The sequence below is a fragment of the Mobula birostris genome, chromosome 14 (assembly GCF_030028105.1).
Source record: "Mobula birostris isolate sMobBir1 chromosome 14, sMobBir1.hap1, whole genome shotgun sequence".
Classification (NCBI taxonomy): domain Eukaryota; kingdom Metazoa; phylum Chordata; class Chondrichthyes; order Myliobatiformes; family Myliobatidae; genus Mobula; species Mobula birostris.
Window position 1 is genome coordinate 48514544 of NC_092383.1, and position 14916 is coordinate 48529459.

The following is a 14916-nucleotide window of genomic DNA, read 5'->3' on the forward strand; positions in this document are numbered from 1 at the left end:
CGGCACGTCGACCTCAGAGAAAGAGGTTTTAAGTGCTGGATTTAGGGCAGTTATGTAGAGCCTAATTGAGATTGTATCTGGAATATTGTGTAACAGATCCAGTCTCCCATCCAAAGGTAGGATGTATTTGCAATACCGGAGGCACAGCAAGGGTTACCAGGTTGAGTCTCAGGAACCCTTCAAATATGGAGCAGAGAATTAAGACTCCAGCCTAACTTCTAGTTCCTCTAATACCCCCACATCCCATTTTCTAAAACCCTAACCTGATCCCTAACTGATTTCTCTGTCCCCAAAACCATCTCCACAAATCCAACCAAGAAACACCAAGAAACAACTAAAGCTGAGCCACGACCTCAACAGAGCATTAATTATGTTGAACACAACTGAGACTTACCTGGAATATTGTGTACAGCTCCAGTCTCCCAAACGAAGGTTGGATATACTTGAGATACTGTGAGTGCAGCAAGGAATCTCCAGGCCGATTCCTAAGGGATTCAAGACATTCTTAAGGGAGGGAGACGGAGAGCAGCCTTGGTATATGTCTTGGTACATATTGGTAGCAATGACATAGGAAAGAAAAGGAAAGAGGTCCTGAAGAGAGAATTTAGAGAGCTAGGTAGAAAGCTGAAAAGCAGGGCCCTGGGTAGTAATTTCTGGATTACTCCTGTTCCACACGCCAGTGAGGGTAGAAACAGGATGATTTGGCAGATTAACGCGTGACTGAGAAGCTGGTGCAGGGGGCAGGGCTTCAGGTTCTTGGATCATTGGGATCTCTTCTGGGGGAGGTATAACCCATTCAAAAGTGACAAGTTGCACCTGAACCGAAGGGGAACCAATATTTTCATGTGTAGGTTTGTTAGAACTGTGGGGGAAGGTTTAAACTAATTTGGCAAGGATGGGTGGAACTGGAGTGAAGGGACTCAGGACGGATGGTAGAAAAGCCAAGATAGCGAGCTATCAGACTGTCAGGAAGGGCAGGCAGATGATAGGACAAAATTGCAGGCAGCAGGGTAACTATCAGTGCATTAGGGTTGCAGAATCAAAAAGGGTAGCAGATCCTCAATGCACGGAGTATAAAAATAAGGTGGCTGATCTTGTTGCCGTTACTGAATCATGGCTAAAGGATGGTTGTAGTTGGGAGCTGGCTGTCCAAGGTTACACGTTCTATTGGAGGAATAGGAAAGTAGGCAGAGGGGGTGGTGTAGCTCTGCTGGTAAAGAATGGCAACAAATCATTAGAAAGATGCAACTAGGATCGGAAGATGTTGAATCCTTGTGGGTTATGTTAAGAAACTGCAAATGTAAAAGGACTGTGATGGCAGGCCTCCCAACAGCTGGATGTGGACCACAGAGTACAACAGGAAAAAGACGAGTCAAAAGGGCAATGTTATGACAGTCATGGGAGATTTCAACATGCAGGTCAATTTGGAAAATCATGTTGGTAATGGATCTCAAGAAAGTGAGTTTGTTGAATGCCTATGAGATAGCTTTTTAGAGTAGTTTGTTGTTGAGCCTACTAGGGGATCAGCTGTACTGCACTGGGTGTAATGAACTGGAGGTGATTAGGGAGCTTAAGTTAAAAGAACCCTTCGGAGGCAGTGATCACAATATGATTGAGTTCGACTTGAAATTTGATAGGGAGAAAGTAAAGTCTAAAGTAGCAGTATTTCAGTGGAGTAAAGGAAATTACAGTGGGATGCGAGAGGGGTTGGCCAAAGTAAATTGGAAGGAGATGCTGGCAGGGATGACAGTAGGGCAGCAATGGCGTGAGTTTCTGGAAAAAATGAGGAAGGTGCAGGATAGATGTATTCCAAAAACAAAGAAATACTCAAATGGCAAAGCAGTACAACTGTGGCTGACAAGGGAAGTCAAAGCTAATGTAAAAGCAAAAGAGTGCCTACAACAAAGCAAAAATTAGCGGGAAGATAGAGGATTGAGAAGCTTTTAAAAATCTACGGGGAGTAACTAAAAGAATCATTAGGAGGGAAAAGAAATATAAAGCGATCTGTCAAACAATATCAAAGTGGATAGTAAAAGCTTTTTCAAGTATGTAAAAAAAAAAGAGGGATGAGAGTGGATATAGGACTGCTAGAAAATGAGACTAGAGAAACAATAATGGGGGACAAGAAGATAGCAAATGAGTGGGGCTGAGGAGGGAGCCATGATTGAATGGCAGAGCAGACTCTATGGGCCAAATGGCCTAATATCTGTTCTTATGTCTTATGGTTCTAAGACATATGGGAAAGGAACTATTGAATGGCAGAGCAGGCATGAGTGGTCTGTTGAGCTATTGTTGATTCTTTACTTGTGTTCTTTCCTGCTATCATATCACCTGCTGGATGAAGATTGTATTGGCTTCTCCATTCAGAGTTTGCACAAGGTGCATCATGTTCCTGGTTGTAGTATCAGTCCCTTTCCAGTCATGAACAGCAAGGATCACATCCAGACAACTGAGTGATCTTAGCATGAGGTAACATCATATCCTGTTCACAAACCCCGCTTTTGAAAAATAGAAGTGTTACTGTTGTAAAGTTCTTTACAACAGATTTTTTTCATACAGTGGGCTTCTAGTGTCTGTGAGTTTCTTTATATTATACTGTCACCATTTTCAGAACATCGATATTCAGGTTCTCTTCCACATACACGATCTCTAGATTTAAGCTTTAGATGTAAAGGTACAGCACAGTAACAGACACCTTCAGCCCCATGAGCCTGCGCTACCCAATTACACCCATGTGACTAATTAACCTACTAACCCATACGTCTTTGGAGTGTGGGAGGAAAATCATGCAGACATGGGGAAAATGTACAAACCCCTTACAGACAGCAATGGGAATTGAACTCGGGTCACTGGCGCTGTAATAGCATTTTGTTGATTGCTGTGCCACTGTGCCTCCCCTATTGGGTAAAGAATTGCAACGACAGACTCCAAAACAGCCTTTAGTTCTTGGTTCTGAACCTTTTCAAGAACTTAAGCAAGTTAACATAACCATGACCTGTAGCATACAGGTCAAGATGTTAAGGAAGGCAATGCAATGTTCACATTTATTTTGAGAGGACTAGAATATAAAACAAAGATGTAATGCTGAGGCTTTATAAAGCATTGGTCAGACTTGGGAGTATTGTGAGCAGTTTTTTGACCTTTAAGAAAGGATGTGGGTTCAGAAGAGTTTCATGAGAATGGTCCTGGAATGAAAAGGTTTAACATATGAAGAGCATTGATAGTTTTGGACCTGTACTCGCTGGAGTTTAGAAGAGTGAAGCAGAACTCATTGAAACCTATTGAATATTGAAAGGTCGAGATGTAATGGGCATGGAGAGGATGTTTCCTATAGTGCAGGAGTCCAGGACCAGGGAGCACAGCCTCAGAATAGAAGGATGTTACTTCAGAACAGATGAGGAGGAATTTCTTTAGTTAAAGGGTGGTGAATCTGTGGAATTCATTGCCACAGATGGCTGTGGAAGCCAAGTCATTAGGTATCGTTTACAGCAGAGGTTGATAAGCTCTTGCTTAGTAAGAGTGCAAAAGGTTATGAGAAGGCAGGAGAGTGGTGTTGAGAGGGAAAATAAATCAACTATGATGGAATGGCAGAACAGACTCAGCGGGCCATATCTCCTAATTCTGCTCCAATGTCTAACGGTCTTGAAGGGATAAATCAAAATGTCAAACTCTTTCATAATGCTTGACTGCTGATTGAGCTTCACTGAGAAGTAACTGACTGGCCTTTCCCATATCAGCACTTTGGAGTGGCCTCTACTTACTTTAGTTCTAGTTTATTTATCAAAATGGTCAATTCTCAAATGGCATGCATGATTCCGACCTGACAAACTTCAAGTTTTTCTCTTCCACGCATGTTATTGGGACTATTACTGTAGAGAAGTGTGAAACAAACTCACTGTACAATCCAGTTACATGAAGAAGTCTCATCATTTTTTTTCCAGTTGCAAGAAAGTCTAGTGTCACTTAAGCCATAACTTGTTACGGTAGCACTTGATTGCGATCAATTTCATGTCCAAGATTAGGAACAGCTTATTCCCCTTTGCCATCAGATTTCTGGACAGACCACAAATCTTCAAACAGTACATCACTTTTTGCTGTCTTTTTGCACTACTGATTTATTTTTTATATCTTACTGTAACTTGCAGTCATTTTTATGTATTGCACTCTACTGCGGCCACAAAGCAACAAATTTTATGATATACCGTATGTCAGTGATAATAAGTCTGATTCTGATATATGAACTTAGCAGACTTTCTGTTTTGGCTTAGATAAGCCTGACAAGCAAAGCTTTCAGTTATTTGAGATGGTCACTCTAAATATTGCTGTACACTAAAAGGTCAGCGAATTCCACAATTATCCCAGGAATCATGTTACTGGTCAGTCTCTGAAAGATTTCAATGCATGTTTTGTACCAAACAGCATGACTTTGCAATGAAAATGACCACCTAGTGTACCAAAGCAGATGCATTTTGATTGATTGGTAAAGGTTACCTATCAATATTCTTCAAGTAAATTAATCTAACAAATGCAATGTTCTCTATCCTGTCAACACTTACAAACAACTGCGATGTTCTCCAATGCAATGCTTCAGCCTTGACATTCAATATGAAACTATTAAATGTGTGTCATTGATAAGAAATGCTGGTGAGTATTGTTTTTGGTCCCATTGCCATTAACTCCAATTATCCCAATTTGCGAGGGTTGATTTGAATTTATGAGCACTGCTCAGTTAGTTTGGCTTCTTCATCACCATCTTCAAAGGCCAGAGATGATTAACTGCACGTAGACTTAGTAGCCACTTTATTCTGTACTTGCACCTAGTAAGATAGCCACTGAGTGTATGTTTGTGGTTTTCTGCTTCACTTCAAGGTTAAAAGTGTTGTGTGTACAGAGATGTTCTTTTGCACACCAATGGTGTTAATTGTGGTTATTTGAGTTAATATCACCTTCCTCTCAGATTGAACCAGTCTGGCCCTCTCCTCTGCCCTCTATTAACAAAGCGTTTTCACCCATAGAATCCGCCATTCAGTGGATGATTTTTTGTTTTCGGTATCATTCTCTGTAAGTTTGAGAGACGTGTGTGAAAAGTCCAGGAGATCAGCATTTTTTGAGATACTCAAACCACCCTGTCTGGCACTAACAATCATTCCGTGATCAAAGTCACTCAGATTACATTTCTTCCCCATTCTGATGTTTGGTCTGAACAATAACTGAACCTCTTGACCATGTCTGCATACTTTTATGCATTGAGTTGCTGTCACATGATTGGCTGATTTGTATTAATAAGCAGGTGTACAGATATACCTAATAAAGTATTCACTGAGTGTATTGCTCATCTTCTCCAATTAGGTCATCAGATAGTACACACCTCAACATCTTATATTCTGTCTGGGTACCCTTCAAACTGATGGCGTGAATAGCAATTTTGTCTTTCTGGTAAACAAATTTCTTCTCCCCCACCCCATTCCCCACTTTGACCTTTTACTTCTTTTCACCTGCCTATTACGTCTCTCAGGGTCCCCTCCTCCTTTCCTTTCTCCTATGGGCCACTCTTCCCTCCTATCAGATTCTTTCTTCTCCAGCTGGCTTCACCTATCACTTTCCAGCTAGCCTCTTTACCCTCCTCCCACCTTTTTTATTCTGGCATCTTCCCCCTTCCTGCGCAGTCCTGAAGAATGGTCTCAGCCTGAAACATCAACTTTATTCATTTCCATAGATGCTGCCTGACTTGCTGAGTTCCTCCAGCATTTTGTTTGTGTTTCTTAGTTTTTTGTAGGTGTCACACTACTTGAATCTGGCTGTTTTACAGATTGATTGTTATCATTGGATTATGTGTCATCTCTAGTAGGTGCAAGACAGATATATTCCAAAAAAGAAGAAATTTTCTAATGGAAAAAGGATGCAACTGTGGCTGACAAGAGAAGTCAAAGCAAAAGTTAAAACAAAGGAGAGAGCATACAAGGAAGCAAAAATTAGTGGGAAGACAGAGGATTGGGAAGTTTTTAAAAGCTTACAAAAGGAAACTAAGAAGGTCATTAAGAGGGAAAAGATGAACGATGAAAGGAAGCTAGCAAATAATTATGATCACTGTCTCCTAAGGGTTCCTTCACCTCAATCTCTCTAATCACCTCTGGTTCATTACACAATACCCAATCCAGTAAAGCCGATCCCATAGTGGGCTCAACAACAAGCTGTTCTAAAAAGCCATCTCGCAGACATTCTACAAATTCTCTCTCTTGAGATCCAGTGCCGACCTGATTTTCCCAATCCACTCACATGTTAAAAATCCCACAATTATCATAACACTGCCCTTCTGACAAGCCTTTTCTATTTCCTGTTGTAATTTGTAGTCCACATCACAGCAGCTGTTAGGAGGCCTGTATATAACTGCCATCAGGGTCCTTTTATCCCTGTGATTTCTTAGCTCAACCCATAACGATTCTGCACCTTCCAATCCCATGTCACCTCTTGCTAATGATTTAATGTAATTTCTTACCAATAAAGCCATGCCACCCCCTCTGCCTAGCTGCCTGTGTATCCTTGGATGGTCAGCTCCCAGAGACATGCATCCTTTAGCCACGTCTCAGTGATGCCAATCTGTAGCTGTACGATACAATCATCACCTTATTCCTTATGCTGCGTGCATTTAAGTATAACACCTTAAGTCCAGTATTTGGTACTTCTTGCTTTGATTGCAATGCAACTTTATTGCATTGCATCTTATCCCAATGGCTGTAAATTTGCCCCATCACCTGCCTGTCCTTCCTGACATCTTTACTGCTCACTATCTTAGATTTATTTCTGTTTTCCCCCTCCTCCGCTCTATCATTCTGGTTCCCATCCCCCTGCCAAATTAGTTTAAACCCTCCCTAACAGCTCTGTTAAAGCTTCCCGCCAGGACATTGGTCCCCTTTGGGTTCAGGTGTAACCAGTCCTTTTTGAACAGGTCATACTTCCCCCAGAAGAGATCCCAATGATCCAAGCATCTGAAGCCCTGCCCCCTGCACCAGTCTCTCAGCCACGCATTCATCTGCCTGATACCTACTATTCTTGCCCTCACTAGCACATGGCACAGGTAGCAATCCTGAGATTACTACCCTGGAGGTCCTGCTTCTCAGCTTCCTTCCTAACTCCCGGAAATCACTCTTCAGGATCTCCTCCCTTTTCCTATCTACGACATTGGTACCAACATGTACCAAGACAGCTGGCTGCTCGCTGTCTCCCTTCAGAATATTCTGGACCCGATCCGAGCCATCCTGTACCCTGGCACCTGGGAGGCAATATACCATGCAGGTATCTCTGTCAGGCTCACAGAATCCCCTGTCTCTTCCCCTGACTATGGAATCCCCTATGACTACCGCATTCCTCTTCTCCCTTCTTCACAACAGCGCCAGGCTCAGTGCCAGAGACCTGGTCACTGTGGCTGTCCCCTGTCAGGTCATCTGGCTGTCCCCTGTCAGGTCATCCCCCTCAACAGCATCCAAAACGAGATACTTGTTGCTGAGGGGGGCATCCACAGGGTGCTCTCCACTATCCGGGCATTTTCCTTCCCTCTCCTGACACCATGCTTAGAGTGATCGACTTTTAAATAGCGGCAGCTGCGTGTTTGTATTGATTTTTGTCACTGACAGTTAGCGATTACTGAACACTAAGACAATTTTAAACTAGTTTGCTCACTGTGGTTTCATTGCTTGGAGATGCCGGAAATGGCTGGGAATGAAAAAGAAACTATTTCAGTCCTTCAACAAGTTAGGAACTACCAAGAATTTGAAGGTAACTACAATCATCTTGAATTTTATAATGAAAATGAAGATTTGGAGATAGCAAGCATCGAAAATTGTATTAAGGCAGTCCATTATCTGCCTAGTTGTCTGCACTGGTCTTGATTATTATGTGCATTGGATGAATTTCTCTGTTGAAAAGTATGAGAAATTAATACATAGTTTCATAGTACTGTAGTGTTCTAATTTGTCACACAGTTTGTCTTTTTTTTATACCTTAATTATTTCCATGCAACTTTGGCTAACTCAGCAAAATGTACTGGTCCTGATGTGTCCCAATTAACCAGAATCCACTGTATTGACAAAAGGAGGCTGCTGTAGATAGCCTATTTACATTTTTTTATATTTTGAAGTCTCTATCTCTAATCTCTATCAACTAGAATTAATACAACATCAGCTAACCTGCATGTTACTTTATTGTCGCCAAACAATTGATACTAGAGCATATAATCATCACAGCGATATTTGATTCTGCGCTTTGTGCTCCCTGGAGTACAAATCGATAGTAAATATTAAAAATTTAAATTATAAATCATAAATAGAAAATAGAAAAGGGGAAAAAAACCGAGAGGCAGGTCCAGATATTTGGAGGGTACGGTGCAGATCCGGGTCAGGATCTGTTCAGCAGTCTTATCACAGTTGGAAAGAAGCTGTTCTCAAATCTGGCCGTACGAGTCTTCAAGCTCCTGAGCCTTCTCCCAGAGGGAAGAAGGACGAAAAGTGTGTTGGCTGGGTGGGTTGTGTCCTTGATTATCCTGGCAGCACTGCACCGACAGCATGCGGTGTAAAGTGAGTCCAAGGACGGAAGATTGGTTTGTGTGATGTGCTGGGCTGTGTTCACGATTTTCTGCAGCTTCTTCCGGTCTTGGACAGGACAACTTCCATACCAGGTTGTGATGCACCCCAGAAGAATGATTTCTACGGTGCATCTATAAAAATTAGTGAGGGTTTTAGGGGACAGGCCAAATTTCTTTAGCTTTCTCAGGAAGTAAAGGCGCTAGTGGGCCTTCTTGGCATTGGACTCTGCTTGGTTTGATCAAGTCAGGTCAGTTGTGATATTGACCCCAAGGAACTTAAAGCTTTTGACCTGTTCCATTTGCGCACCACCAATGTAAATGGGGTCGTGTGGCCCACTACTCCTTCTGAAATGAACAACCAATTCTTTTGTCTTGCTGACGTTGAGGGAGAGGTTATTGTCTTCGCACCATGCCACCAGGTTCTTAATTTCCTTTCTGTACTCAAACTCATCATTTTCCGAGATATGGCCTACAATTGTGGTGTTATCAGCAAACTTATATATTGAGTTCGATGGAGACTTGGCTACACAATCATGGATGTACAATGAGTTAAGCAGGGGGCTGAGTACACAGCCTTGTGGGGCACTGGTGCTCAGAGTGATTGTAGAGGAGAGCTTGTCCCCTATTTTTACAGCCTGGGTCCTGTCTGTGAGGAAGTTGGAGATCCAGCTGCAGATCTGAGTGCTAAGGCCAAGGTTCCGGAGTTTAGGAATCAGTTTATTTGGAATGATGATATTTCAGAATGATGGTACTGCAGAATTTCAGAAATAATGTTATCAGTAAGTGGCAGAGAGTTGATATACATTTCAGATAGAGTTTGTGGGGTTGTTACTGAATGGCTGAAGCAGGTCAATGTTACCAGCCTCTCATTGCTTTTTAATTCCTTTGCAGCTGATATTAATAAGGCTATCTTGGCTAAGAAGAAACGACTGGAGGTGTACACAAAATCCTCATTAAAGACCAGCAACCAAAAGATAGAGCAAGTTTGGAAAGTGCAACAAGAAGAAAGGTAGTACAGAGAAAAAGTATTTCAGACAAATGTAAAAGCAAAGTGAAATTTTTTTAAAAAATGTAGTTTTTGCACATCTGGAACAAAAACAGAAAATGCCAGAAACATGGCTTCAAGTCCTTAGTCAAGCTACAAAAGCAAGAAATGCTGCAGTAGGGTCTGGAAATACACAAAATTCTGGTGGAACGCAGTCTGACCAAGGTCTCGTATAGCTGTAACATTACCTCACAGCTCTTGAACTCAGTTCCATAGTTGATGAATGCCAACACACCATACGCCTTCCTGACAACACTGTCAACCTGCGCAGCAGATTTGAGTGTCCTATGGACATGGACCCCAAGATCTCGCTGATCCTCAACACTGCCAGTAGTATTACCATTAATATTATATTCTGTCTTCAAATTTGACCTACCAAAATGAACCACTTCACACTTATCTGGGTTAAGTCCATCTGCCACTTCTCAGTCTAGTTCTGCATCCTATCGATGTCCCGCTGTAACCTCTGACAACCCTCCAGACTATCCACAACACACCCAACCTTTGTGTCATCAGCAAACTGACTAACCCACCCTTCTACTTCTTCATCCACGAGGAATTCTGCAGATGCTGGAAATTCAAGCAACACACATCAAAGTTGCTGGTGAACGCAGCAGGCCAGGCAGCATCTCTAGGAAGAGGTACAGCTGACGTTTCAGGCCAAGACCCTTCGTCAGGACTAACTGAAGGAAGAGCTAGTAAGAGATTTGAAAGTGGGAGGGGGAGGGGGAGATCCAAAATGATAGGAGAAGACAGAGGGGGAGGGATGGAGCCAAGAGCTGGACAGGTGATTGGCAAAAGGGATATGAGAGGATCATGGGACAGGAGGCCCAGGGAGAAGGAAAGGGGGGGGGGGGGAGAAAGCCCAGAGGATGGGCAAGGGGTATAGTCAGAGGGACAGAGGGAGAAAAAGGAGAGTGAGAGAAAGAATATGTGTATATAAATAACGGATGGAGTACGAGGGGGAGGTGGGGCATTAGCCAACCAGATTAGGCCCCCTTTATTCCCACTCTTTGCCTCCTGCCAATCAGCCAATCTTCTATCCATGCTAGTATCTTTCCTGTAATACCATGGGCTCTTATCTTGTTAAGGAAGCTTATGTGTGGCACCTTGTCAAAGAACTGGAAATCAAAATAAACATCCACTGACTGTCCTTCGAAAATCTTTTCTGTTATTTCAACAAAGAACTTGAACAGATTTGTCAGGCAAGATTCTCCCTTAAGGGAACCAGCGTGACCTTTGTCTACTTTATTGTACGCCTCCAGTACTCCGAAACCTCATAGTTAATAATGGACTCCAATATCTCCCCAGTCACTGAAGTCAGGCTAACTGGCCTATAATTTCTAAGAAGAGGTACAGTCGACGTTTCGGGCCGAGACCCTTCGTCAGGACTAAGTGAAGGAAGAGCTAGTAAGAGATTTGAAAGTGGGAGGGGGAGGGGGAGATCCAAAATGATGGGAGGAGGGTAAGAGATGGAGCCAAGAGCTGGACAGTTGATTGGCAAAAGGGATATGAGAGGATCATGGGACAGGAAGCCCAGGGAGAAGGAAAAGGGGGAGGGGGGGAAAACCCAGTGGATGGGCAAGGGGTGTAGTCAGAGGGACAGAGGGAGAAAAAGGAGAGAGAGAGAAAGAATGTGTGTATATAAATAAATAACGGATGGGGTACGAGGAGGAGGTGGGTCTCGGCCCGAAAGTCGGCTGTACCTCTTCCTAGAGATGTTGCCTGGCCTGCTGCATTCACCAGCAACTTTGATGTATGTTGCTTGAATTTCCAGCATCTACAGAATTCCTCGTGTTGGCCTATAATTTCCTTTCTTCTGCCTCCATCCTTTCTTAAAACATGGAGTGACATTTGCAATTTTCCATCCGTCTGGAATCATTCAATAATCTAATGGTTCTTAAAAGATCATTACTCCTCACGTGTGCGAGTTGCTTTGTTGTCAGTAATCCCTTTTCTTACCCACATTTCACATGGACAAGTTTTGTGGTTTGAAAATGGCAAATAGCACATTTCCCCAAACTGAAAGTACTGGAATCCATGACAGCAAAGGGGGCTATTCGGCCCATGAAGTCTGTACACACTGTTTGTAGAACAGACCAGCAATTCATCCCATGGTTTTTCCCTTTAGCCCTACAAATAATCAGTAAATTACAAAAGTCTTAGGCACCCTAGATTTTTTATATGGTTTCAGATGGTATGGTCTCCTCAGAGTTCTGATCTCAATATCGTTGAGGTTGTCTGGATTTACTTGGAGAGACAGAAGGAAACGAGGCAGCCAAAGTTGCAGAAGAATGTCGCAAGTTCTCTAAGATTCTCGAAACATCCTACCAGCCAGTTTTCTTATAAAACTGCATGATAGTGTACTGATGCAGTTTTAAAGGCAAAGGGTGGTCACAACAAATATGTGATTTAATTTAGTTTTTTACTGTTTACTGCTCTGTATGGTAATTTCTTGATATTTAGAAATGTTTCATTATTTTGAAAACATCTTTGCTTTACAGAATTTTTTTACATGTGCCTAACACTTTTGTACAGTACTATACACTCAAAGGCCACTTTATTAGGTGAGTGTATGTTCGTGGTCTTCTGCTGATGTAGTCCATCACTTCAAGATTCGACGTGTTGTGCATTCAGTGTTGCTGTTCTGCTAGCATTTGGATCGTAAAAAAAACAAATTTTACAAAGGAAAAAGCAACTTTGGTTGGTCCCCAAGAGGCCACTGCATTCGCACGCGCTGCCGTCTTACTTTGAAACAAATGGCATTATGATCACTAGATACAAAGTGTTCCCCTATAAAAACTTCTGTCACCTGCTCTGTCTCATTCCCTATTAGCAGATCAAGTATCGCACAGTCTCTTGTAGGCATTTCTATGTACTGATTTTGGAACTTTCCTGAACACATTTGTCAAACTCTATCCCATCTAGTATTTTTACAGTATGGGAACCACAGGCAATATATGGAAAGTTAAAATCTTTTGGTTTAAGATGGCGCTAACGAAGATATATGACAATTTACTGGTAGTTTGAAAGCAAAGGAATTTGATTAAAACCATTATTAATGACACTTTTTAATTAAATTGTGGTAAACTATCACTGCAAACAATGAAGAAGCGAGCGAAGGCAAAGCAAATTCACAAGATGTGCCTTGCTGAAAAATCGATGCACTTGGAACTGCAGCTGTGATGATTGGAATGAATGATTGGGAGGGGAGAATATGGGACAGAGCAGTTGCAATCCCCGTCCTACTAACCTGGGTACAAGGATGGATTGTCCTAAGTGCCGAGCCGAATTGAAGAGGTCGTGTATGGCTACCCTTAGACTATTCAGAAGCGGATGAATAGGCAGTGTGTTCAAGGCCTGGGTCCTAATGTAAGGTACAATCTGCTGTTTGGACAATCTAAATGCTTGTCTCTGGGAGCTGAACGTCCAAGGACACACGGTGTATCAGAAGGATAGGCAGGTAGGCAGAGGGAGTGGCATGGCTTTATTGGTAAGAAATGATATTAAATCATTAGAAAGAGGTGGCATAAGATCGGAAGGTGCAGAATCTTTATGGGTTGAGCTAAGAAATCGCAGGGGTAAAGGACCCTGATGGCAATTATATACAGCTGCTAACAGCTGCTGTGATGTGGACTACAAATTACAACAGGAAATAGAAAAGGCTTGTCAGAAGGGCAGAGTTATGGTAATTGTGGGAGATTTTAAAATGCGCAAACACGAGGAATTCTGCAGATGCTGGAAATTCAAGCAACACACATCAAAGTTGCTGGTGAACGCAGCAGGCCAGGTAGCATCTCTAGGAAGAGGTACAGTCGACATTTCAGGCCAAGACCCTTCGTCAGGACATGCGAGTGGATTGGAAAAATCAGGTCGGCACTGGATCTCAAGAGAGAATTTGTAGAATGTCTACGAGATGGCTTTTTAGAACAGCTTGTTGTTGAGCCCTCTAGAGGATCAGCTGTACTGGATTAGGTATTGTGTAATGAACCAGAGATGATTAGAGAGATTGAGGTGAAGGAACCCTTAGGAAGCAGTGATCATAACATGATTACGTTCACTGTGAAATTTGAGAATGAGAAGCTGAAATCCGATGTGTCGGTATTTCAGTGGAGTAAAGGAAATTACAGTGGCATGAAAGAGGAACTGGCCAAAGTTGACTGGAAAGGGACAGTAGCAGGAAGGACGGCAGAGCAGCAGTGGCTGGAGTTTATGCGAGAAGTGAGGAAGGTGCAAGACAGATGTATTCCAAAGAAGAAGAAATTTTCTAATGGAAAAAGGATGCAACCGTGGCTGACACGAGAAGTCAAAGCCGAAGTTAAAGCAAAGGAGAGGGCATACAAGGAAGCAAAAATTAGTGGGACGACAGAGGATTGAGAAGTTTTTAGAAGCTTGCAAATGGAAACAAAAAAAAAAGGTCATTAAGAGGGAAAAGATGAACTATGAAAGGAAGCTAGCAAATAATATCAAAGAGGATACTAAAAGCTTTTTCAAGAATATAAAGAGTAAAAGACAGGTGAGAGTAGATATAGGACCGATAGAAAATGATGCTGGAGAAATTGTAATGGGAGATAAGGAGATGGTGGAGGAACTGAACAAGTATTTTGCATCAGTCTTCACTGAGGAAGACATCAGCAGTATACCGGATACTGAAGTGTGTCAGGGAAGGGTGCACAGTCACAATTACGACAGGGAAAGTACTCAGGAAGCTGAATAGTCTAAGGGTAGATAATTCTCCCGGACCAGATGGAATGCACCCTCGTGTTCTGAAGGAAGTAGCTGTGGAGATTGCGGAGGCATTAGCAATGATCTTTCAAAAGTCAATAGATTCTGGCATGGTTCTGTAGGACTGGAAGATTGCAAATGTTACTCCACTATTCAAGAAGGGGGTAAGGAAGCAAAAAGGAAGTTATAGACCTGTTAGCTTGACACTGGTGGTTGGGAAGTTGTTGGAGTCGATTGTCAAGGATGAGATTACGGAGTACCTAGAGGCATATGACAAGATAGGCAGAACTCAGCATGGTTTCCTTAAAGGAAAATCCTGCCTGACAAACCTATTGCAATTTTTTGAGGAATTACAAGTAGGCTAGACAAGGGAGATGCAGTGGATGTTGTGTATTTGGATTTTCAGAAGGCCTTTGACAAGGTGCTGCACATGAGGCTGCTAAACAAGATAAGAGCCCATGGAATTACGGGGATGTTACATACGTGGATAGAGCGTTGGCTGATTGGCAGGAAACAGAGAGTGGGAATAAAGGGATCCCATTCTGGTTGGCTGCCGGTTACCATTGGT

The 14916-nt window shown here is 42.5% G+C and overlaps 1 protein-coding gene across 4 annotated transcripts in view; it reads left to right on the forward strand.

The window, feature by feature from the left end:
* LOC140209884 (synaptonemal complex protein 3-like) overlaps nucleotides 1-14916 on the forward strand; it is a 189158-nt gene that overhangs the window by 127399 nt on the left and 46843 nt on the right. For all 4 annotated transcript variants that reach the window (XM_072278513.1, XM_072278514.1, XM_072278515.1 and 1 more), the window contains exon 5: nucleotides 9470-9587. In XM_072278513.1, the coding sequence (XP_072134614.1) occupies nucleotides 9470-9587 (118 nt within the window). The remainder of the gene's footprint in view (nucleotides 1-9469; nucleotides 9588-14916) is intronic.